Source organism: Dryobates pubescens, chromosome 18 (genome assembly GCF_014839835.1).
Source record: "Dryobates pubescens isolate bDryPub1 chromosome 18, bDryPub1.pri, whole genome shotgun sequence".
NCBI lineage: Eukaryota > Metazoa > Chordata > Aves > Piciformes > Picidae > Dryobates > Dryobates pubescens.
Window position 1 is genome coordinate 1775186 of NC_071629.1, and position 25626 is coordinate 1800811.

The 25626-nt window shown below is 40.8% G+C and overlaps 1 protein-coding gene across 1 annotated transcript in view; it reads right to left on the minus strand.

The window, feature by feature from the left end:
- Positions 1 to 570: 570 nt before the first annotated feature.
- KLHL4 (kelch like family member 4) overlaps positions 571 to 25626 on the minus strand; it is a 39502-nt gene continuing 14446 nt past the window's right edge. The window contains exons 2-11 of the mRNA XM_054169390.1: positions 18456 to 18629; positions 17410 to 17546; positions 16414 to 16610; positions 13654 to 13866; positions 13071 to 13257; positions 9891 to 10115; positions 8493 to 8655; positions 5380 to 5592; positions 3458 to 3629; positions 571 to 2861 (exon numbers count right to left, since the gene is read on the minus strand). Coding sequence (XP_054025365.1) covers positions 2802 to 2861; positions 3458 to 3629; positions 5380 to 5592; positions 8493 to 8655; positions 9891 to 10115; positions 13071 to 13257; positions 13654 to 13866; positions 16414 to 16610; positions 17410 to 17546; positions 18456 to 18629 — 1741 coding nt within the window. The 3' untranslated portion in view covers positions 571 to 2801. The remainder of the gene's footprint in view (positions 2862 to 3457; positions 3630 to 5379; positions 5593 to 8492; positions 8656 to 9890; positions 10116 to 13070; positions 13258 to 13653; positions 13867 to 16413; positions 16611 to 17409; positions 17547 to 18455; positions 18630 to 25626) is intronic.

Sequence of the window (25626 nt, forward strand, 5' to 3'; positions counted from 1 at the left end):
CCAAAACTGTGGCAATTGTATATATTGAAAAACATGTTTGAGGAGATATTTTTACATCTAAATGGTTTTTCCTAAGTGTCTCATGCTTTGTTTGCTGAGTGAGCGTTTAAAATCTGCAAGCTTGAAGGAGGGGAGTTCTGTGTCATCCCTGCAGTCCTAACATTTGCAAGCTGTGCAGCTATCAGAGACTGGTCCTGGAATGGTTTAAAACTGAGGGAGAGCAGTGTTAGACTGGATCTTAGGAAAAAGCTCTTCAGTATGACGGTGGTGAGACTCTGGAATAGGCTGCCCAGGGAGGCTGTGGATGCCTCCTTCCTGAGAGTGTTCAAGGCCAGGTTAGATGAGGCCTTGAGCAGCTGAGTCTAGTTGAGAGACATCCCTGCCCATGGTGGGGAGCTTGGAGTAGATGACCTCTGAGGTCCCTTCCAACATGAGCCATTCTTGGAATCTATGTTTCTACTTTTGTCTCAAAGAAAATAAAATTATGAACTTTATCTAAAAGGAAATGCTAGATGGAAGGTAAATCTTTGTTTATTTGGACCAGACACAGTAAGGACCTTAGGTCAGGATCTTGTGTTCTTTTAGAGTGCAAAACCAAGACTGACACTTCTGTGTTTTCTTGTCTCGAACAGCTGTAAAATAAACCCCACAAAGTTGTTAAAATGTGGTCTAAGTACTTCTAGCAGTGAAAGTAAACTTTATTTGAATATAGCATGCTATATGTAAAGGTAATTGATTTTTAAAGTTAAAAATGTTTTTCCTTTTATAAATAAGCTTATGAGAGTTCATTTTTAGAAGCATTCCATAGGATTAATACTACAAACATTTTAAAATAGCATATTGCTGGATTCTGAAAACACAGTAATCTACCAGGAGAGTTAGTCTACACCTTCAGAGAATTTTCCTCTCTCTGATACTAACAAAACAACATAACACACACTAAAGTAGATACTGTCCAAATATTGTGCTTTACAGTACAGAATATCTTACATACATTCTTCTTCTAAAATACACTTTCAGCATTTGGAACCATATAAAAAAGGAAATTAAAATGAAACAAATCAAAGCTTCATTTGAAGTTGGCACACAAAAGAAAACAACATGCATATGGAACATGTGCTGTTTTCAGGTGATTCTTTTCCTCCTTGTTCTTGATGTCCCCTCAGTTTAAAAAAAAGCATAAACATGTGTATATAAATGGTAGACAGTGGTACACAGTGGATCTGGTTTCTTCTTACCATAGTTCTTCTGTACAGGAGAGAAAGCTGGTAATCTTCAGCTGAGGTCAAAGATTGTCATATCAATATGATATAAAAATTCTCTTTTGTAAGCTATATTCAAGGAATGTAATTATATGATTGTTTTAAATTTTAATGCACGGTGATTATCCCAAGAATAGCCAAATTAGCCTAATGTGAACTGACAGGTGGTTAGTGGGCAAAGACAAATCCATGAATAACCTGGCACACTTATCAGCATTAAAACATCACGTGTGGAAATGATTGCAAGTTTTATTAGCATTGTGTTTGGACAGAGAAAGATTTCTTTCTATTGGCACATACCTAATGACATGAAGATACCTTAGCTCTACTGTCTCTGAACTTGCACTACTCAGTTATATCCTAGGCTGCATGAGAAGCAGTGTGGCCAGCAGGGCAAGAGAGGGGTTTCTGCCTCTTTGCTCTGCTCATTCGAGACCCCACCTCAAATACTACCTCCAGTTCTGATGTCCCCGGCATAAGGACACAGAGCTGTTGGAGAGAGTCCAGAGGAGGTCATAAAGATGTTCCAAGGACTTGAGCACCTCTGCTATGAGGATGGGTTGAGGGAGCTGGGGGTGTTCAGCCTAGGTGGGATTGTTCAGGCTGGAGGGGAATCTTAGAGCTGCCTTCCAATACCTGAAGGGATCCTACAGGAAGGCTGCAGAGAGACGTTTCATGAGAGTGCCTAGCAGTAGGCGAAGGGGGAATGGTTTGAAGCTGGGGGACAGCAGGTTAGACAGGAGCTTAGGTGTGAGGGTGGTGAGACCCCTGAACAGGCTTCCCAGGGAGGCTGTGGATGCCTCCGCCCTGGGGGTGTTCAAGGCCAGGTTGGATGAGCAGCTGAGTTTAGTTGAGAGACATCCCTGCCCATGGTGGGGAGCTTGGAGTAGATGATCTCTGAGGTCCCTTCCAGCCTAAGCTGTTCTATGATTCTATGAAATGGGTATTCTATCACAGTACTAGCAATGCCAGAGGTAGAACAGCAACCAATTCTATGCTCCTCTGACTTGATTTTAAAGTGAACTTAGTAATTTCATTTCTGAATACAGAACTGAATTATTTTTGCAGAGAATATTCTATTGCCAGTGGTGTCTGTGGGCAAATATTTCCTTCTGTGCAGGTCTCTGTTGCTCATTTTCTTGTACTTCAAATATAAAAGCTCTTTCTAAACATTAGCATTTCTGTCAACATAGGAAAGAAAAATGTGTATGAAACCTCATGCAGCAGTTTATCACTGTACTGCTGCCTTTTAGAAATAACAGGTACACTTTTCTAACAAACTGCAACCATTTAACAGATTATTGAATTTTTATGGTTTAGGCAAAAGAAAATCATTCACTTATGCAAAGTTCTCTGATTACTGTAGTGCAGGAAGACACTTTAGTGCTCTCATAGCACAATGGCTCAGAAATAATTGTTCTCTGTCATTGAGGGCTGCTGTGATGGGCAGTCTGTAGTGCTTTCTGGAAATGTTTGGTATCTTCCTGACTCAGTCTTCGTGAACCTCCACTCAGTTCAGAGTCACAATATTTCTAGTCGTCAGGGCAGCTTCACCACAACAACACATGCTCCAGCCCTTCCAATATTGACAGGAACTTCCTAAACAAGGGGGAGAGAGAGGAGAAGGAAAAAGGGAAAGAATAAGGAGGAAACACTTTGAGTAGACTCATAAGGATAGGATTAGAACTTAGCAATTTGTAGTTAGTAATTTGTTTACTTGATGTACTGTACTATTGAAAAAAAAAGGTAGCTCTAACTGGTGTTCTAATAGCAGGGATTCAGCTTTTGGGGGAAAGGCTTTAGCAGCCGCTGAGAGCTACAGGGCTGGTGGCTGGTGTCGTGCTTATGTTTTCCAAACCCTGTGTTCCTGTATTCAAAACCCACAGGCTGTGGAGATACAAAACCTTGAAGTGCCCCAGCAGAGGGCATTGCTGACACAGGCATTGCAGCTCCAAGCACACAATGACTGCTGCAGCCTGGTTCACTTTGCCCTTTAGTCTGGGAATTTTTATGCAGTTATTTCCCGGGGGAGGCAGCCAGTGTTTAACACAAGCCCAGCCACAGTGTCACCACATCCTTATCTATCTTTTCACAAAACCAATGACAGTTTTTCAACATAATCTTCATGATTGCACAGAATTCTTCCCAGCTGCAGGAAGACTCCCTATTATTTGTCTGGAAATTCTTCCTCTTACCTCTGTCCACTCATTATTTTGAGCATCGTAGGACTCCACAGTGTCCAGGTAGGTGTGGCCATCGTAGCCCCCCACAGCGTATAACCTGTCCCCCAGAGGACAAATTCCAACAGCATCCCGGGGCACGCTCAAGGGGGCCACTGTTGTCCAAGCATCTGTTTTAGGATCATACCTGGGATCAAATTAAGAAAAAACACATTGCAGAAGCACATTTTAAATTTAAATTGATGATTTGGGCTGATTTGTTTTCCTGGACTGTGGCTCAGCTTACACCTTGAACTAGTATAACCGTGAGTAATGTGTTTGATCTGGGCACTAGAGGGGTCTTCAAGCATATGAAACATTCCCATATTCCCACTTTGGGATGGCAGTCTCTCCCTTTTTGTCAGATTAAACAATGAGTGCATTTTCAGTGTAAATGAGGCCTGGGCCTGGCCACCAGCTGACTCAGCACAGTTCATTTCAATCTTTCCAGTCTTTCTCCATATGGATTTTTGGTTTCTCTTTCCTGTCAGAACTGATGTTCTCAGAAACTTCAGTGCAGAAGTTGTTAAATCTCTCATATAGCTGATAAAAGTTTGTGACACACAATGCATGGCAGCATTTTGTATCACTTGCTTTTATTTTCAACAGGTACTTAGTCAATTTCCAGTACAAATTTGAGTGAATTCCAACTTTAAACCATCAAAGTGAGAACAAAACGTAGCCATTGTTATTCACCACAGGGAGCCCAATACTTGCTCTGTTTTCCTTGCTTGTCACAGTGACAGGAGAGACAATGTTGCTGATACTGAAAATAAATGGCCAGCATCTCTATTTTCTTAACAGCTGTGCTCATCAGTGGAGAATACAAAGCATGGGGTTAAGAAAGGGTCACACAAACAGCATTTTCACTCCAAGTGAGAGTTGTGTGCTACGACAGTCATTAGACCAATGTATTGATACACTGGTTTTAAAGTGTACATTCAGGCTGAAGTAGTGTGCTTTGGTGCATGCTTAGTTGCTGGGTGTATTTGCTTGCTAAATCAGACACTCAGCATCTATTTTAGCTTATTTCTTATAGCAAGAATAGTTTCTGACAGAAACAGGGCTCTACTATCGGTCTTTTCCATCACAAAATACCTGTGCAGCAGCTACTGCCTCTTTGACCATGTGATATTTATTATATTTTTAAACCTTTGATCATTATTAGCCAAATTATTGGAGGAAGACACAAGTGGAAAGTTACTGAGTTCTTACAGTATATGACACAGGTAGCTCAAACCTGGGTGTTTGAACTTGAGAAATAGAAAGGTCACAGCTTCCTGTTTTTTATTGCCTAGCAAGATGCCAGGGGGACCTTAAGGCTGCCTTCCAATACCTGAAGGGATCCTACAGGAAGACTGAAGAGGGACTTATCATGAGGGTGTCTAGCAATAGGACAAGGGGGGAAATGGTTTGAAGCTGAGGGATAAGAGGTTTAGACTGGATCTTAGAAAGAAGTTCTTCAGTATGAGGGTGGTAAGACAGGAATAGGCTTCCCAGGGAGGCTGTGGATACCTCCTCCCTGGGGGTATTCAGGGCCAGGTTGGATGAGGCCTTGAGCAGCTGGGTGTAGTTGAGAGGCGTCCCTGGCCATGGCAGAGAGGTTGGACTAGATGATCTCTAAGGCCCCTTCACTCCTAAGCCATTCTATGATTCTATGAATTTGAGTCCTGGGCAGCTCAGATAGAAGAGGGAGCTGGGAAACATTTGCTCTTGAGGGTTAATTGTTTTGTTAGCACAAAAGCACTGGAAACAATTATTAAATAGTATTTTTAAAGCAGAACATGTTTTACGAAGAGAACATTCCAATTGTGAAGATATTTCCCTTGCTGCTGTGAATTATTTTATATTTCCTTCCTGGAATGCAAAAAATAGAAAAAGGAACAAAACATCCTTACCTTTCTACACAGTCAGAAAGTCGAGAGCAGTGGTTGGAAGCAGGTGCATCGTGACCTCCTACAGCATATAAAAACCCGTTGTAGGTCGCCACACCGACACCCCCTCTTCTCTTGGACATGGGAGCGCAGATGCTCCACTTGTTTGTGTGCGGATCAAAACATTCCATTGATTTTAAGCAGGAGCTCCCATCTCGTCCACCAACAGCATACAGCCTGGGATAAACACCCACAAGAAGGCAAACAGCTTCAGTCTTTAGTCTCTCATTTTAATAGGAAGTTTATCTGGATACCTTAGTTCAGACCACCTTATCATTATGCACAGCTGACAGCTACGCTCTGGAGATTTCCTTGTACAAAGGGGTTTGCATGCTTTATGAAGGGAGTTATACTGAGGTCCTGGAGTGTGTCCAGAGAAGACCAGCAAGGCTGGTGAGGGGTTTGGAGGGTAGCATATGAGGAGAGGCTGAGGGGGCTGGGGTCTGGAGAAGAGAAGGCTGCAGGGAGATCTTGCTGCCCTCTCCAGCTAGCTGAAAGGAGGTTGAAGTGAGGCTGGTGCTGGTCTCTTCTCCCAAGTAACCAACGATATGCTGAGAGGAAATGGGCTTAAGTTGTGCTAGGGGGAGGTTTAGATTGGACACCTGAAGCACCACATCTACACACTTCTTGAGCACCTCCAGGGATGGTGACTCCACCACCTCTCTGGGCAGCCTGTTCCAATGGATGACCACTCTTACATTAATTTGTCCTAATCTCCAACCTAAACCTCCCCTGTCGCAATTTCAAGCACCTGCTGCTGGAGGGAAGAGACCAATCCTCACCTCACTGCAACCTCCTTTTGAGGAGGTCTCTCCTCTGCCTCTTCTTCTGCAGACTAAACATCCCAGTTCCCTCAGCCACTCTTCATAAGAGCTGTTCTCCAAGCCCTTCACCAGCTTTGCCCTTCTGTTGTGTGCGCCAACTCAGGTCCCTTTCGAAACCTGTCTGTTACTTTCTACCATGAAATTGAGTTTACTTAGTGCAACTAATTGGAGACCTAGGCACCATGTGGACTTGTTCACAGCAAGTCACTAGAACAGATAAGTTGAATTTTGCTTGAAGTGCCTGTTTTTCTCCAGGAACCACTCTGGTGTATAATTTAACTAGAAAGTTCTTGGTAACTGTTGGAATAATGCAGAATTTCTCTCTCTCTCTCTCTCTCTCTCCTCTAATGTTTGTGAATGAAAGACAGACCTGAGCTCAGTTGTGCAGTTTGTTGCTTGGCCCATAAAATAGTCGAGGATTTGGTTTGTTTTCACATTGTGACGTTAGATACAGACTACTTGTTTACAGCTTTCACAGACAGAGGAAACCACTGCATACACAAACAAACTGATTGGGGTTTGTTTGCTGTAACTGTCTAGAAACATGGTTGTGGTTCCCATTCTCTAAGGAAAAGAACAACTAGACCATTGCTGACTGATGTTTTCAATAGACCATTTATTGGTCAAAAAGTGTTGCTCTACAGAAACTTAAATAAAGTCTGTTCTGGTGAGGTTAAATAGTAAAAATATGTTGTGTCAGGGAAACAGGAAAAGCAGAAGCATTCTGCTGGGTTAGACCACTGGACATTTGATCTCAGCTTCCCCTGGTATGCCAGAGATTACATCACTAGACTAACAGACGTGATTTAAGCCAGGCTGGAGGCAGCTTGTATCAGGAGTGATTGAAAGCAGAGTCAGGATCAGGCTACATTTCCTCTTTGACAAAGTGGTTTCCTGCATGTTGCTGTGGAAGGTACCAACAGGAGTTTCTGGTGAAGTTTATGCTGAGAACATTTCCTCTGAGATACAACAGGGACTTGAACTGCCTCTCTTGGACTTTTCAGTTAGTGATTGAAGTCATGTCATGTTTGAATGCAAAACTCTGACTTGTATGTGAAGAAGTCACATACACATTTGATGACATCACTATTTCTGCTCTTTATCCTCTTTCTCTGGAATGTAAAAAGTTAACAGGGAAGACTTGACTGCTCAAGACCTCATCAAACTCAGTCTTCAACACCCCCAGGGAGGAGGCATACACAATGGCCCTGGGCAGCCTATTGCAGAGTCTCACCACCTTCATACTGAAGAAATTCTTCCTAAGATCAAGTCTAAACCTCCTCTTCCTCAGCTTCAAACCATTCCCCCTTGTTCTGTTTCTAGACACTCTCATGAAAAGTCCCTCTGCAGCCTTCTTGTAGCTTCCCTTCCAGGTACTGGAAGGCAGCTCTAAGATCCCCCCAGAGTCTTCTCATCCCCAGGCTGAAGTGCCCCAGCTCCCTCAGCCTATCCTCATAGCAGAGGTGTTCCAGCCCTTGGATCGTCTTTGTGGCCTCCTCTGGACTCACTCCAACAGCTGTGTGCTTCTTGTGCTAGGGACACTAGAACTGGACATAGTGGAGGTGTTTAGGAGGAGACTTGATAGGGTGCTTGGTTGCATGGTAGGTTAGATGATGGGTTGGACACGATGATCTTGAAGGTCTCTTCCAACCTGGTCTGGTCTGGTCTGGTCTAGTCTGGTCTGGTCTGGTCTAGTCTAGTCTAGTCTACTCTAGTCTATTCTTCCAGGTGAGGTCTCACCAGAGCCAAGCAAAGGATGTTTAACTATGTATTGAAACTGTTATTGGGAAAACCAATGTAGAGTTAACAGTATCTCACTTCATTTAAGCAATAGATGAGGATTAGGGTAGGAGGTGTGAAGTGGCACTTCTTGCACATCTTCTTTCCAGTGGTGCTTCCTTAGACAAAGTGATTTTTAAATGTCATGAGAAACTTGGAACACTTTTAAAAAGCAGATGACCTTCTAACCCCTTAAGTTATATTCTAGGTAAGATTCTGATCTGTGTAATAACATTTTCCAATTGCTAAAACGTAAGAAGGCTTAAACAGGTTTAAAGCACGACTGCAAGTTTGAAAACAACTTGCTGCACCATAGAGGGAAGGCTTTCCTTCCTTATTACTGTGCATTGTATTTCCTCTTTGTTTTCTTGAGGTGATTTATTACTAGAAAATTGAAAAGAAAATGTAAGAAGCTGTATTTCCAAGGAAGGAAGGAGATGAACAAAAAGAAGAGAGTTTTTCCTGTTGACATACTTGCTATTCAGTGCTGCAACACCCACAGTGCTTCTGGGGGTTGACATGCTAGCAACATAATTCCATTGCCGTGCTTGTGGGTCCCATCTTTCTACAGTATTAAGGTAACTCCATCCATCATGGCCACCAACAGCATACATTGGTCCTTCCAGCATTGCTACTCCTTATAAGATAGAGAGACATTAACAGTAATCATTTCAGTGGCCAGTGGTGTATTAACTTCATACATCAGTTACCTGTATGCAGGCAAGCAACTTCAGGTGGTGTTAAACTATCTAAAAGCTGCCTTGTCACTTGGCAGAATAAACAAAGACACACAAAATATTCAATATACAGCTTTTACCAAAAGGTTAGAGGAAAGCTGCTCTAATTCTCATGATGTCTTCTTGGACAATTTTATTTCTTCCAATTCTGTTGACCTTGTTCTGTAAAAAATGTGAGCCCCTAAATGAGAAGCATTTAGCTGCTGCTCCAATATCCTGTATCATTGTCCTTCTCTGGAGAGAAGGGCTTTGGTGTCTCCCCTTTGGGGAGCTGCAGCTACTGCTGCTGCAGTTTGCTTCCTTTGTTAGGCAAGGCAAAACGTTTGAATCTGGCTGCTTAGAAGGTTTCTAAATGTGTCTTTTCAGGCCTATATGCATAGCCTCATTTTTTCAGAAGCTCTAACTCCACAAAATCACGCTGAGGCTAATAGGAGCTGCGAGCGTGAGGCGGCTTTGCAAACCAGGCTGATACACAGACAGAAGCCTAGCTTTGGGCACTCAGATTTACCACTGGGACCTACTTGTTTGGTAAAATTGTGCCCCTGCAATTGGTAATTAGAAAGACTGCAATGAGGATTATGTGATTTGTCATTTACCTCCTACTGGTATTTGCTTTTATAAATTTGACAGGCTGGCTGGTAAGAATTCCACACTATATGTTCTTCAGTGGAGAAAGTTAATAGAGGCCATAAAGGTTTGCCAAGTAATTTTGTGTTGATCTTTTCCTATTAGTCATTAAAATATAAGTGTTCTCAATATCAGTTGAACTTGTGAATTATTGCAAGCAATACCTGTTTCTGCAAACTGAGGAGTGGCCAGCTCCTACATAAAAGCTGTGATATAGCATCCGAAAATCAGCATATTCCCTCTCTTACAGTCTCCTCAACTGTACACTTACCTTGATTTTTTTAATAGTGCCAGAAATAAAGACTAGATTTTACATTCATATTACTCATTCCCTGTGAATGTCATAAAGTTATGGCAATAGTAAGCAAGTCTGTCTTTGAAAAACATCATCTACCAATATTGCAGCATGTTATTAAATCATTGACCAATTTATGTCGGCAGTGTTTGTGCTAATCGGAATTAATTCATGTGTGTTGCAAGATATTCACAAAGATGAAACACCTCTTACCTAGGCCATGTCTGTGTGTTGACATAGGAGGCATTACAGTCCAAACTTTGGTGATGGGGTTGAAGCATTCAACAATGTTAGAAGTTTTCAGACCATCTCTTCCTCCCACAATGTAGAGCTTGTTGTCAATGACTGCAACTCCAAACTGCAGTCGTCTGCCATTCATAGTACCAATTTGTACCCAGCTGTTAGTCCTGAGGTCGTACTTTTCAATTGTAGTGGTACCTGTTGAAATTGTGAGTGTTATGAGCTAGCCACGAACTGATCAATGCCAGTAGTCAGTTACAACCCAGAACATTACTGAACTCTAAACATGACACTCTGTGTGTGGACTCTGTGGCTCCCTGGAACTTCAGTTACAAAATGTGAACCTAGTGAGAAAAGTGCTTCAATTCCATGTATATATGACTGCCACATCTATGTGAATAAACCAGGGGCAAGAAGATGCAGAATTAAACACCAGCAATTTTCTGAATACTGAATATTTTAGGGAGAAGTTAAATCTGTTACTCAAGTAAATACCACCAGGATAGGTGTTTTAGGGTTGGGGGGGTTTATATTCCTGATGAATATAGTGCCTCACAATTAGGTACTCCTTAACCCTATCTGTGTTCAGACCATTCCTGGAGAAAGTGTCCACACGTCTGTCTTAGGACTTGGCTGTACATCTTCATGAATAGGTTGGATGTTCTCCTTTTTGTAATGGAGACAAGCAGAAGACCCAGTTGTGTACAAGTACACATTTGGCTTCCCTCAGGTTCACCTTTGCAGCAGCCTTGCAATAGCTGCTTGTCTGCTGTATAAGCTATATTTCCAATTTTTTTTCAGGTCATTGACCTTCTAGTAATGCCTTTACTGCAGCTATTCATAGGGCCCCAGTCTCTGCCATTCAAATCCGACACTTTTCCATACCCTGGCTCCTGTCAGTCACTCAGGAGCCGTAATTGCTCCTTTGAGAGCTGACTTAGCACAATGAGGAGATGGCTGAGTAGCAACCAAGGCAGAGGAGGCAATTGTCAAATGCACATAAAATGCATCCTGAATCTCAAGCTTCAGCTTAGTTGAAGGCAACTGGATGAGAAAACCAGAGCTGATTTCCTGCTGGTTCCTTGACAGGGATTTGAGGCTAGAGAAGTGGCATTTGGAGATTTACAATAGTCTGCAGATAAGGAATGGTTTACAACAGCAAATCAACCATGCAATAAAGCAGAAAATAGAGGTAGGATTTGGTTTAGAGATCTGCTAGAGATCATCTGTTATACTCAATAAATGTAGTGAAATAAGAGCTTATCTCATGCTGTTTTTTTCTCCTCTACATACTGTTCCAGATGCATAGACTGGGAAAGAAACTAGCAGTGCCATCTGCAGAAAAAAGAAAGAAATTCTCCTTTTTCTGTCTTTTCTGACATCTTTTATTTTGAGCAACTGGTTTGCTTTTACTGTTCTTTCTGTTTCATTAGTCTGTTTTCTCTTCTTTGCTTTGACTCCTCATTTATTCTATGCTAATGTGTGAGTGAAGATCTCGGCTTCAAAAGTGTCTTGCACACTGTCTAAAAACCAGGAAAAACTACATTAAGTTTTCAGTATGTTCATACATACCCTGTAGGCTGTAATTTTTACAGAGGCTGGAAGGTAGGTTTTGAGTTAGTGTGGTTTAGACACATTCACATTTTTCAAGACACCAGCCCAAAAGCAGCTCTTTGATCTTCTTTTAATCACTTGAAGTTGAGATTTGACTTCATGTACCACCTGAGATAGGGACAAAGCCAAACCTGGCATTCACTGAGAGTTTTCTTTATCACAGAAAGCGTACCATTGCCAGAGGTGAAAGCTACTCCCTTCTTAGAGCTGTTCTTCCAGTACATCATAGTCTCTTAGGTGCTGTTTCCTTAATCTTACAATCCAGCACAGGCTGAAAGTATGAGTCAGAGCTGTAGAGGATAGCAGGGAGGAGAGGAAGTGCTGTTCTTCTTGACCATCAAAAGGCAGAAGTTCAAACAATTGACTTTATTCCAAGGTAATAAGGAGGCACCAAGAAGTGCAGATACTGGCTGAAATAGCCCTTTCTTTGCATAACCTTACTGAGGAAAAAATGTCAGAAAATTGGATTCTTATTTTGGTAAAAGTGAGCTTAAAGATTAACTGGAATTCCTGGTTGGTCTATGAAATTCATAACTAATGAAACTATCTGATTGCTACAGTTTATTGTCATTTTGCTAAACCATCCTAGGAATGACAAATTCCCTGTTGTGATGGCAATGAATGTGTAGTTTACACTTGATTTGATGCCACGGAGATAGTGAGGGAGAGCTGCAAGATCTCTCAGGAAGGGAAAATCAGTCCTCAGCAACTTCTTGCAAACCGTGAAATAGATTAGCTGCTTTGTGATTCTGTTGTGAGTGAACTCACACAGCTAAAGGTACAACTGTTCAGCAAGTTGCTAGACTTAAAATTAATTACAGCTCTTTGGCTCCAAGCTGTGGGTTTCAAGTTAAGGTTCCTGTAGAAAATTATTTCCATCTACTGCCTATTAAACAGAGTCCTGTAGTGGGTAAAGCTGTGAGCTGACTGCAATTGTGAAAACCACAATAAAAACTGGAATACGAATGATAGCATTTAACTTTCAAGTACAAACCTGAAAATAACCTCTGTGTGAAGTCCTAAAAAGAGGGTGCACATGTGGTTACCCTCACAAAAAAGTACAAATCTTTCTATCAGAAATTTTATAATAAGGCTTTATAAGCTTCAGCTAAGAATTCACAGTTTAATTATGCTGTTTGGTTGTTTTCTCCTCCTCATTCAAAATCTTTCCAGTCTGCTAACTTTTGTCCTGAAATTTGAGCTCAGGGTCCTTAAACAATGTTAAATGAACCCTGTTATAGTTTGAATATTAATTATTTTCCTCTGATTTGAAAAGCCAAACTATACCCCAAAATGGTTGCAAAACAATTTTAAAATCACCATCTGAATCCAACTTTAGTCTGCATCTCAAGGTGGACGTTTCTAATTTACAAATATAATTCTTAAAAGAAGTAAGAACATCTGTTGCATAGTACTGTGTTCTGTGACTTACTCTTTTCCCTCTTTTTTGTCCCTAAATTGCTGTTTTCCTAACATATATTTAAATAATTGTTATAGATATTATGTGGTTATCTTTAAATAATCAATTTCTGAACTTACCTTTAGTGGCATCCATACCTCCTACAGCATAAAGTGCACCCACTGTAGATTTTCTAGGCTTAGTTCGAGGACTTTGCATCATGGACCTCCTTTCTGGTAGAAGATGATACTTCATAGCCTCCATAAGAAGTTTCTGACACTCTAGGTCATCTGCAAACATCGGACTGTTTTCTAGATCAGCCAATAGCTAAGAAATAAAAAATGAGGGTCTTACTTAAGAACATCTAATTGTACTGATTTAGATGCATGTAATTCAAGTAGCTACAGACACTCATTTTCAGTTCACCTTTCACTTGATCTTTGCTCAAAACTCTGCTTGAATGCAAGCAAAGCCATACAAAGGTAGGGGGGAAAGTCTTTTAAACATGACTTCTACTTACAGTAGATTGTTTTTCATCTGTGTTTACTGTAATAAATACATCTACTATACAGTTGGGGGTAAAAAAAAGGTGAAAATAACTCTACCCAAAAGCCCATCCAGAATCAGAACATTTCCACAGAATTCTTTTCTGTGCCTCAAAGATGCTTGAGGCAAGCACTGTGGCTTCCAGCTCAGCTCCCTGGTAGCCCTTCCTGTTCATACCTGGGGTGGAAGCAGAGGCAGTCTGATGTAGGAAAGGAGCATTCCCAGGTCTCGCTGACGGTTTTGCAGATCATGCCTCACCCACAGCATTAATGCCTGGAATATGGCTTCTTCATCTGGAACGTTGATGTCATCGCTGGACAAGAGCTTTGCAATTTCATTAGCAGGGAGCAAAAGAAACTCCTGGTTTTTTATTACTTCTGTGAAGTGCTCCTAGTAAGGAAAAAAAAAATATTCAATGGACTGATGATTTTCACACCTTGAAATAACATTTTTGTAGATAATGAAGGCTTTGCATATGTTTCATTCCTGTTCTGTTCTGCACCACAGGGAAATGAAAATGTCTATTTTAAAGATCATTGTACCTCCTTCTACCATTTAAGGGAGATTTTGAGTGCTCTTTGCTGCCTTTCTGTTGCAGAACTGAAGAATAATGTGCATCCAGGGGGACACAGAGCTGCCTTCCAATATCTGAAGAGATCCTACAGGAAGGCTGCAGAGAGACTTTTCATAAGGGTGTCTAGATACAGGGCAAGGGGGAATGGTTTGATGCTGAGGAAGAGCAGGGTTAGACTGGATCTTAGGAAGAAGTTTTTCAGTAGGGGGGTGGTGAGGCGCTGGAATAGGCTGCCCAGGTGATTTGTATTACGTATTTTCAGTAGTTTCTTAGCTTTCTGTAACTCTTTTGAAGAGTACCAAGGTTGTAAATAGAGGAGTATGAGTGATTAAAGGAGATGTCAACTTTGTTCTGTTACAGACATCCTGCTTGAATATTTTGTGACATTCAGAGAATAGAAACAGGAAGGCCAGTCCGCATTTAGGGACAAATATAGCACAAGATGTTTATCAGAACGAGTTCTATTTGCACAAAAAGATAGCAGGCAGGAAACTGTTAATACTTGCCATCAACGGCTAAAGTAATTGAAGGGGAAGGTCTCCATTGTGTCTGGTTTGGTTGAGTGGATGTGGTGTTTATAGCTGATTATCTTCAGAAGCTGTTTCAATGCTGCCAGTTCGTTTGAATGCGCTCTATATTTATGGTGCAGCTTTGTGCAGTCTTTCCCCCAAGGTGCGCATTTTCAAGGGGCTGAGGTTGGCACAAAACATAACAATGGTTTATTTATCCTCTTCCACAACACTCCTCTGTGTGTGCATTGTTATGGTCTCTTATTCTTCAAGTTGAGGGTTGTTGGGGTTTTTTAACTCATTTCAAGGGTTTAAAGGAGAATGTCCTCTAAGGTTATTTTGGAGGGGCAGATTTCCTCTTCTCTCTATAAACTGCCAGTAGCTGGTAGGTGGGTTTATGACATGCACGATCCTCTTTCCTGGCAGTATTCTCAATCTGTGCTGCATGCAAGATACAGGAGGTGGCTCTAGAGGTGGAAATACTTCTGGCTGTTCTCAGGAAGACAAAATGTAAAGCCTACATGCACAGGACTGCTAAGACTCACAGATTCATCATGATCCTTCACATTAGATACTGTTCTTGAAGACCCAACTCTTCTGTGACACACAGCTTTAAAACATAGTAAAAGTCTAACTCCTGAGGATTCAATAGTTAAAAAGAAATCTAAACAAAAAGGTTCTCTTCTTGATTGACATCACAGAATCATATGTCTAACCATATGTTTTTCCTTCGGTTTTGCAGAAATCTGGACCCTGAATTTTAAATGTTTAAAGTTCATTCCCATGTGCTATGGCTGGTGGGAGAAAAGAGGCAACACTGTTAGATAAAAGCTGAGTGACCCTCTATCTTAAAATGCCCCTTTTCAGCTTTAAAATATAGAAGGAATCTAGATTGCTGCTAAAGAAACCATTCATTAGTATGACAGGAAGGAGCACAACCAGTGTCCTCAATCTGCACATGCTGCTCCCATTTACTTCAGCATGTGGAACTATACAATCTCTTGCTGGAATGCTCTCAACATTATGAAGCTCCTAAACTGTTTTTGACACACTACACTAATATTTCAAACTAAAGCTTCCATGTGTCTCCTAACAAGTAGTTCCTTTTATATCTAGCTGAGCAGTTGCTATTCTTTTTGTGTTTAAAGTTGCCATAGCACATCTTGTTGCCCTGAATATTTATCCCTTGATTTGGTTTTGCAGCAAGCTATCTTGCTTCTCTGTTTCCACGCTCTGAATATTCATTTCTTGCTTTGAGCCAGAGGAGGATTATGTTCAGTCAGGGATGTGCTTCTTTTTAGCATTCCAAATCTTTCCCACACATTCTTAATTTTGGCTCTTTTTATGTGTGTCTCACCTTACAATCAGCTTTAGAATTTTCTTTGTGCTGAATAAAAAGCATAAGAATGGCCTACTGCTGTTTGCCTCCTGACATTAGCCATGTTAAATCCATATTACATTTCTTGTAAGAAACACATACCAGTTCCTACTGCAAATTTCAGTTTGATAAGTCTGTCCTTCCACAAAGCAAAACTCTGAAACATGAAACCTCAGAACTGAATATTTGTTTTTCTAAGCATGCTTTTCTCTCCTTCCAATTCTTCTGTGACAGTCACAGTTCTTAAATTTCCCTGAAGAGACTGAGCTGGGCAGAGATATCCTTGTGTCAGGGACTGTACAGAATGGATCCTGCCAGCATAGGAAGAGCAAAGCCACTGCATCAGTCTTGGAGAGATCAGTAGCCCTGAGCCCTGCTCAGCTGGCTCTACTTTGCCAAGGCCCATATGTTTTCCAGGAGAACATTCCCACTTGCTGTTAACATTATGATTGGAAAGCAGCTGGTTGTTATCTTACCATAGTGTATGTGTGTGCCACCTTCAGCAGCTCTGAGCAGCCCTGAGCATCTCCAAAAGAGCGAATCCCCAGGCAGTTGGAAGGGTGAAGCTGCTTCATGAGGAAGTTGCAGCATACTTCAATAACCTGGGAGAGCTGGAGAAGACAAGCTGCAGCTAGCAAACTTTCTATAGTATCTTCCTTTAACTCTAGAATACCTGCACAGTTTGCATATAGAGGGGAAGAAAAAAATTCTCAGTCATTTTCTTTGTATCTTTACTACTGCAAAGGTTCCACTCCCCAATTTTTATCCTTCTCTGGAAAAGTCTGCAAATAATTGTCCTGTGACTCAGACATTCATTTTCCTTCCTTGCAGAAGGATGGATTTCGAATGCAACAATTGGAACATTTTTGTTGGAGCTCTAACAGTAAAGATCTGATTTTGCCTGAAAAGAAAACATAAACCACCAGAATTCATAAATTCTTGGCCCTGGAAATGGACTGTTTACAAAGGCCTGTGGTGATAGGATGAGGGTCAATGGTTTGAAATTAGAGGAGATTTAGATTGGATGTTAGGAGGGAGCTCTTCACCATGAGCTCAGCAGAATACTGGAACAGGTTGCCCAGGGAGGTTGCCGAGGCCCCATGCCTGGAGATATTTGAGGTCAGTCTCCACAGGGCTCTGGGCACCCTGATCTAATGGAAGATGTCCCTGCTTTACTGCAGGGGGTTTTGAACTAGATGACCTTTGGAGGCCCCTTCCAAGGCAAGCCATTCTGTGATTCTCTAATCAAGTCCAACCATCATGTTAGATGTTTGTGCGTATCTTCTAGAATAAGTTCTTACTCAAACAGCAATCTTTTTGAATCCTCTCTAGAAGCAAGATACATCACCCATGTATGAGTTGTGCTTGTATTTATGTACTGGTATGAAATGGAAGAAGAGACAGTTGTGTATGTGTTGAGCAGATTTTCTTGTCCTTTACAAGAGTGATGTGGGCAGTGAAGGAAGAATTACCTGTGTAGGCATAGTGCACCAAAGCCTTCAGTGCATCAGGGTCTACTCCCTCCATCTTGATCTCCTCTTGTTTGGCTTCACGCACATCATTTGTAAACATTGCAGCAAAATAATCAGACACTGCACTGAGAACCAACCTTGAGAAAAAAGCATTTAAGAGGACTGCAAATTACTTCATAATCCCAATAGCAAGCATGAAATGCAATGTTATTACATAATGCATTGTTTGCAATAGGAACATTATTTTTAGCAGAGGAGTCAGACCTACAGCAGTGAGCAATGAAGTTAAAAGGGTAATTAGTAATTTATTTTTCTCCCATAGTGCTTGTTTGGGCAGATTTTCTTCCCTGATCTCTCTATAGTTTGACAGCAGAAAGAAGGGAAGATGGACATTGTCAATAGTTCATATTGGAATTTCATCCTATTTGCAATAATGAATGTGAAATATTGAGCACATTGTTTTGTTCTAAGTTGATGTCCTAACTTACAGTCAACATTGCTTCAGAGCTAGAGAGACAGGGATCTACTGGAGAGAGTCCAGTGGAAAGCTACCATCTTGATGAAGGGACTGGAGCATCTTTCTGATGGGGAAAGGCTGAGAGACCTGGGACTGTTTAGTCTGGAGAAGACTGAGATGGGGTCTTATCAATCGCTAAAGGGTAGGGGGCAAGAAGATGAGGCCAGACTCTTTTTGGTGGTGCCCAGTGGTAGGATAAGTGGCAATAGGAACAAACTTGGACACAGGAAATTCCACCTAAATATAAGGGAAAGCTCTTTTACTCTGAAGATGATGGCACACTGGAACAGGCTGCCCAGAGAGGCTGCAGAGTTTCCTCTGGAGACTGTCAAAACCTGCCTGGACATTGCAGTCCTAGGCAACTTGCTCTGGGTGAACCTGCTTTACCAAGGGGGTTGGACTGGATGGTCTCCAGAGGTCTCTTCTAAGCCCTACCATTCTGTGATAACTAGACAGGGCAGGCATAAACTGAGCAGGTATTTGGACATTTCAGGCTCTGAAGACGTGTAAACAATAGTGGGAATCATACCTGTGAGCTGGAATCTTTTGGTCTCCAGCTACAAGAAGAACATCACAAAGCTGCTTCTGCTGCAGATAACTTTCCATTTTGCGGAACGTTTGCTCTGCATGGTTTGTAGACTGGAAATACTCATCTGAGCCATTGGTGTTCATTCCAAGCAGGGAGCTGCTGGTCGTTGACAGCCTGTGAGGGAACGAGGCCGTGTGATGAGTGTAGCATTACAACTGCTGACTGTGCTTTTCATACCATTTCTGTTCACGTGGCAGTACAGAAAAGTTTAAAATCATCAAGCTCTTACTCTGCCGCCTTCCATTTTTTTCTGTGTGGTATCTGCAAGTTATTTACAAGGCTGCACATAAACCATAGTGTACCACAGTTAATTGGCACAGCTGGTGCCACTGACTTTCCTACCTCCTATCAGCTTTGTGTCAGTGGTGCACTGTTCTCACAGCAGTGATGTGATAAATGCAGCCCCTGATCGTTCACAAACAGAATACATTTTAACCCCCCACACTTTCCTGTGATGCTACCAGCTAAATTATCTTGTGGTGTGAAATTCTGGGCATCACATCTTTAAGACTTGTTTCTGTGTCTCTTCTTGCTTTGTGCATTAAATGACATTAAACAATAGAAATTAACCAGAAGGCAATTTACAAGGACCACATAATTCTAGGCAAATTACCAAACGAAAAGCTGATGAAAGCAATGTGTTATATAACCTTTGGAATGTATATGATGATCTCTGAGGTCCCTTCCAACCTAAGCCATTCTAGAAGTCCATTATTCTCCCTTTAATATCATATATTAGTAAAATGTAAAGCACCTGAGTTTTACATTTCCAAGCCCAGCCAGGAAATGACAGTTGGTTGGCTACATTTAAAAGTTGTCTTTGATACTGTTAATGCATATTCATAAGCAATTAGGAGAGATAAAATCTATTCATTAAATTAATCTGTTAAGTTTAGCAGAATATTGGATTACATTCAGAAAATACAGAAGTAAAAATAGGTAAACCAGGTGGAATCAGTTATATTATCATAAAATAGAAGTAAGTTAGATCTTGCACTTTCAAATATATCTCATTTAATAGCTCATCACAATTCAAGGGAAATAGAAATCCGAATATTGAATTGAGAGACAACAGAATTTTCTGTTCCTTCTGCAGTACAATGAAGTTACTGTAATTTTTCTCCATGCCTTTCAGAGTGCTACAGAATAAACCCACACTTCCTATGGCTATTGTGTATCTTTTTTTCCAGACATAGCTCTTTTTTCCATCTGAAAATCTATTCCACAGCTCATTTGGAATATGGAAGCTTTGGTACACTGGCATCTCAAAACCCTGCAGATCCCCTGTCCTATTGATATATTTCAGATGCACCAGAATCCGGGATATTCATAGAATCATTTGTGCTAGAAAGGACCTTGAAATCATTGAGTCCACCTGTTAACCCAATACTGCTAAGGCCACTGTTGACACATGTCCTTCAGTACTGTGTCTATACAGCTTTTAAATACCTCCAGAGATGATGATACAACCACTTCCCTGGGCAGCCTGTTCTAGGGCCTGGCAACCTTTCAGTGAAGAAAATCATAGAGGCTTGCATTTGCCAGGCCCACAGGCTGTGTAAGATCATTTGAGGTGTGCAGGGATGTGGCATTTCAGGAGTAAGTGAGGTAGGTCAGCCCTCAGCTGTACATGTATGTCCCGTAAGAAAGAGCAGGCCTGATGCACCAAAATCCTCCAGTGCATTCTGTGTGTGCACAGTATGTGCACCCATGTTTCTGTCTGGGCAGCTCAAATTATACTGCTAATTGCAAACACATTGAGAGACACCAAATCGGTGCAATAAACTCCAGCTTGCTTTTGAAGCTCTTTATTACAGTTTCAAGTGCATTTTCTTGTCTTTCTTTTCCATATGAAAAAGGGGCAAATCAAGTTCACCCATAATGCATCTCCTTTGTAGTTTGCAGCTTATAAAAATTAATTTGTCTCAGTGACTTTAATGACTGTACTTTTGTATTTGTTTTCCTTCAGTGCTTCATTGAGAATGAAGAAGCTGCAAAATTGGATTATATGCCCATTAGCTTTGCATCAGCTACTTGATGCCAAATTCATACTCTCTAACAGTCACGTTTTGCTGTTTACCTCCTAAGCTTTGTTTAACATTTCTCAGAAAACTGTTTAGAAACATCTTTCTTATTGAGATTCATTATATTCTCTCTATGTATTATATTTGTGGCTGTATTACATTGCAGTTATCCTTACTATTTGCAGAAATCCATTAAAATAATACTCAACCATCCCTATTGCAAATGCACAGCTCTAGTTTCTTGAAGTAAGTAATGCCCCATAAAAAGCAGTCATTTTTAGGATGAAAATCTTTGCAGAGGGACTTGAAGTCTATGAATTTCATTCAATCCTGGGTACTTGTTCATATGTTTTGTAGAATGGCCTTAACTACAGCAGAAATGCCATTAACATAATTAATTATTTCAAAGACAAAGGTCTTCAGGGACCAAAAAAAATACTGAGAGCAAAAAGAAGGTCTCCATTAACTGTGTTAATATTAATATTATAATTGCTGGTTTATCTTCCACAGCTGATTCAAAATTGCAGCTGTAGTATATTATGGAAGGTAAAAATTAAGTTGCAAGATAACTATTTATGTATATTCCTTAGAGTATGGACAGGGGGTGCTAGGGGTTCTAATACCAAGACAGTCAAAGCCGGCTGTAAGTGTGCTAGTGAGAATATATCACATCTTGGTCTCTGGGGGATGGATTAATTAAGACATCTCAAGGTCCATGGGAACCTCTTCAGAAAGGAGGAAATAGTTGTTTTCTGTAAATCAAACAAAATCTGAATATTGTGCAAGAGAAGTTGCAGAAGTGCCCAGGCTCTGTCATGACCAAGGAATTCGCTTCCCACGTGGGAGGGGAAATTACCAATGAACTGTTCGGAAGTATCAGAACCCCCAATTGCTTAATGTCAACTTGGCATTCATGTTCACTGTGCCAAGTTGTTTTAACACCATTAGCATTAGTAATAAGGGCTTAAGAAGGTGGATTAGCCTAAAGAGAGCAGAGATAAATCTATATTTAAATGATTCCAAAGTAGCTGAACTCAATGGATTTCACCTTAGGTAAAGAGCTGAGTGAAATAATTTCTGAGTTTTGCTGTAAGGATTTGTAAAGGATAGTGCAGATCTGCCTTTTAGATGGGAGATTTTCAAACAGACAAAGTGAAAACTTGAAGAAATAATCAAGAAGCATTAAGTCTGTAGATGACATGAAAGAGAGAAATACCAACCAGCATGGCTGTTCAGAACAAATCACAGCACAACAATTGTCTTATTTTTTTTGACAAGATAACAAAGCTTACCGTGAGAAAAACATTACTTGTCAGAAGTCATCTTGACTTTTGGATGAGTTCTGACACTATTTCACATGACATTTGCAAAATCAAGCTAGTATGGCATGTTTGAAGTGTAAGAAATATAAGAGGTGGGAGTAACTTGTAGAGCTACAGCTGAAATGGATCAGGGATTCAGTTTCAGAAGCAGGTGATGCTCTGAGTCCATTCCAGGCAAATTCTGTCTATTTAATACAGAGAAGTATATGATAGAAAGAGGGTTTCATTGTTACATCAATATATGGCAGTGAGCCACAAACTTTTTAGGGACAGAGTTCAAATTCAGAGAGTCACATCTGTATTTGTTCTTAGTGAACTACAGGAAATTTACCTTTCAAAGATGCGCTCACACTTGCTGAATGAAACACTGGCTAAGAAAAGACAGGGGAGGTAATAGATAGATTATACTGGACCCCAAACAAGCTGTAACTCCAAAATGGTGTACAGGTAAAATCTCATTCTTCTCTGGTCAGCAGAATCAATGTGACAAACTTTCTGATTTATTCCAGCCCTACAATTCTTTAAGTATCTGAATTATGTTATTTTTATCTTTTTCTCTGTCTTCATAAAGTACTGGATCCATTAATCAGCACAGCACTCTTCATTAATCAGTATATATAGGGTAAATTAAATTTTCCTCATTATTCAATTAGAACATAAATGCCATTTATTTGCCATGTGCTTTTTAAAATTCAGTATGTTTTTAAAGCACCTCCTTAAGTGCGCCTGTGGCCAGAAATCAGAACATAAAGCTGAACAAACACAGAAGCATAAACCAAGGGGATGAAATGCAGTTGTTCTTGCAAAGGCTATTACTTGTATTTTATGATGAATATTTGTTGAATGCACTTGCCAGGGTGTTTGTGAAATTCAGTTTAAGCAAGTTCAGTTATTAGTGTCCCTTACAGGTTCTGATTTTAGGTCACCTCACCTCTGCACTGTAAGTCACACCAGCCATTAGCAGCAGACTGAATACCAGTTGTAGACATCAGGCACCCCTAGCCCTTTACATTGAGGCTTTCAGTTCTGATAGTTTCAGCTCTGTGGTGCTCTCTATGTGCTTTAGCAGTGACAAGGCATGAGACAAAACTGCAGCTTCATCAATTCAGTTTGTTAGTGCAGCAATATTTACAATGCAACTCATCATTTTTTCTGTTCTTTTCATTGTTTCTGCTTATTCTAGAAAATTGCAGTCAGCCCCCACATAGGCAGAGTCTGTCCTGTGCAGCTGTTTGAGCTCTGACCCTCTGCTGGGCAATGGCATGGGGCTGGAGATTGAGAGATGCTGTTTTCTTACACAAAATCATAGGGCTGTAGCATCTGTTAGAGAAACCATGTCAGCTGGCTGAGAAACAAGAGAAGTATTTCAGTTAGCTAGCCCTGTCTGAACACAATTAAAACAAGGATAAAATTGAGGCTTCTGTACTAATTGTTTGCTGATAAAATTGGGCCATATCAGTAACTGTTTCAGCCTCTGCCTGAAAATTTCCGCTGCAGTTGCCTTCTTGAGTATTTATTCTTTGTAAATGTAACAGCTACAGATTGTCTTGTCTAGGGTATGGGTAAAAAACTTGGACCCAAAAGAAAACTGTGCTACATGTTGATGACTGCTGGGGTAGTAACAATGACAGAAACTAGTGCAGCAGACAAAGAGTTAAGCATTTGAAATGTAGGATTATTTCAGCTAGTAGAGAGACCTGTCTACATTGGAAGTTAATACTGACAATTCCACTAGAACTCAGAGCTCTTGAAACTGCCTGGTTTTAGTTACTTTTTGTTGTTAGTGTTAACACCAACCTGGCCATTTTCTCTGGCATTAGTTACCAGAAGGTTTCCCTTTTGGGGGATTACAAGTGTAAATGTGCGTATCGTTAGACTCAGGAGCTTCACCATACCACTGAAAGCAGTGTAGCTGCTCTGAGTTTTGTTCCTCCCCCCAGACATGACAATATACTGAGGAATGCCATTATGATTCATATCAGGATGAATTGGGGTTATCATGATTTGAATCCTCCCATGAATAGGAAGCATGTGTTTGGTGGGGTAATTTGAATGGAAAACCAAACCCCGAGCACCATACGACCCTTTATGACTTCATGTTACAATAAGGGATAGATCCAAACCCTCCTCAGTAAGCTGTTTTCCTTTGGAAATTGTGTGTTTATTTTTTTAACAGAGGAGGTTAATTATAAAATTATTTTCCAGGCTCACTGCAGATTGTTCTTGTTAGCATGTGCACTCCCTCAGCTGTTGATCTTTTACTGCTAGGGTCACAGTCTGTTGAGAGTAATTTATTGCAGACCCCTTCACAATTTTCCAGAAACAATAAAATTAGGAGTCAGCTGGCCTTAAGTTAGGATGATAGGTTGGGAAAAGTCATGGAGCAAGTCCTACTGGCCTCTGTGGCTTTGCATGCAGTGCCCTACACTGCCTTCCCCAAAAGTTCTGGGGATGATAGTGTAGCTGTACTGGAGTAAAACTCACAGCTCTGAGACAGATACCCAAAGTGCAAAATATGCACAGGCTGAATAAAGACAGGTTTAGTGAGGTGATTTTAGCTGTTGAGTTCCCTAAAACGACTACAGGAGCAAAAATCAGCAAATCTTCCTTCTGATGGCCATTGGCCTACACAGTATAACTTGGGACTTCATTCCTGTGGCCTGTCAGTGTTAAAATGTGTAATATAGTAGGAGTGTTCAATTTAAATAGCAGTTCTCTTCCTGATTCAAACTCATCTGAATATGAAACTTCACTGGAAACATTATAATGTTATGACTGAAGAGCAGTTCTTTCCATAGCATGAGATACATCCTTCAGAATTGGAGCCCCAGCAATGTCTGATCAGTGTGGAGCGCACACTGCCTGTATGAGTGGTTTGTGTCTGCATTCCACGGAGTGCCTCAGACAAATCATTTAAATGAATGCCATCTTAAATCACCACTCAAGAACATTAGGAGAATTCACGTTGTATTCATTGATGTTATGTAATAGAGAACAATAACCAAGTGAAAGGTTTCGGGTAAAGATGTTTATTAACATCTTAAAAATTAGCTTTTGCTGGTATAATGCCCAGTGTGGTGGGGGCTATTTATCTCAAACACCCATTTGCCTTTGTCCTCAAATCATTCACAATGCTTGAGTTCACGTTTTATTCTGTTTGCACACACATAAAATCTCTCATCTTACTATCCCCAGACAGAAAGCTTTAAAGTAGGTATTTTGAGATTACAAGGAACTGCTGAAAAGAAGGTTAGAATTAATTAGATGTAAAGTCTGCATGCCAGTCTTTTGTAACTACCTAGAACAGAATAAACCAGGTTGGAAGAGACCTTTGAGATCATAGAGTCCAACCTATTATCCAGCACCACCTAATCAACTAAACCATGCAACCGAGCACCCTATCGAGTCTCCTCCTAAACACCTCCAAGGATGGTGACTCCACCACCTACCCGGGCAGCCCATTGCATGAGAACTAGGCAAGGGTAAAGGGATGCCACATAGGGTAAGGAAATTACAAACCTGAATCTTACTCTCTAACTATGCTCCATTAGTAACAACATCAATTTCCATATACTGATATCAACAGATGTTTTTGAACTAACTTAAAAGCAGCATTAGAACACATTAGGTTAAATGTTGATGTAGGAAGCAGCAGCTTCACAGAAATTGAACACATTAACCATGGTGCTGTTTAGACCAGTGATGATTAGAACCTGTGGTTATTATGTATGTAGTTATGACCTGTAGTATATCACAGAATCATAG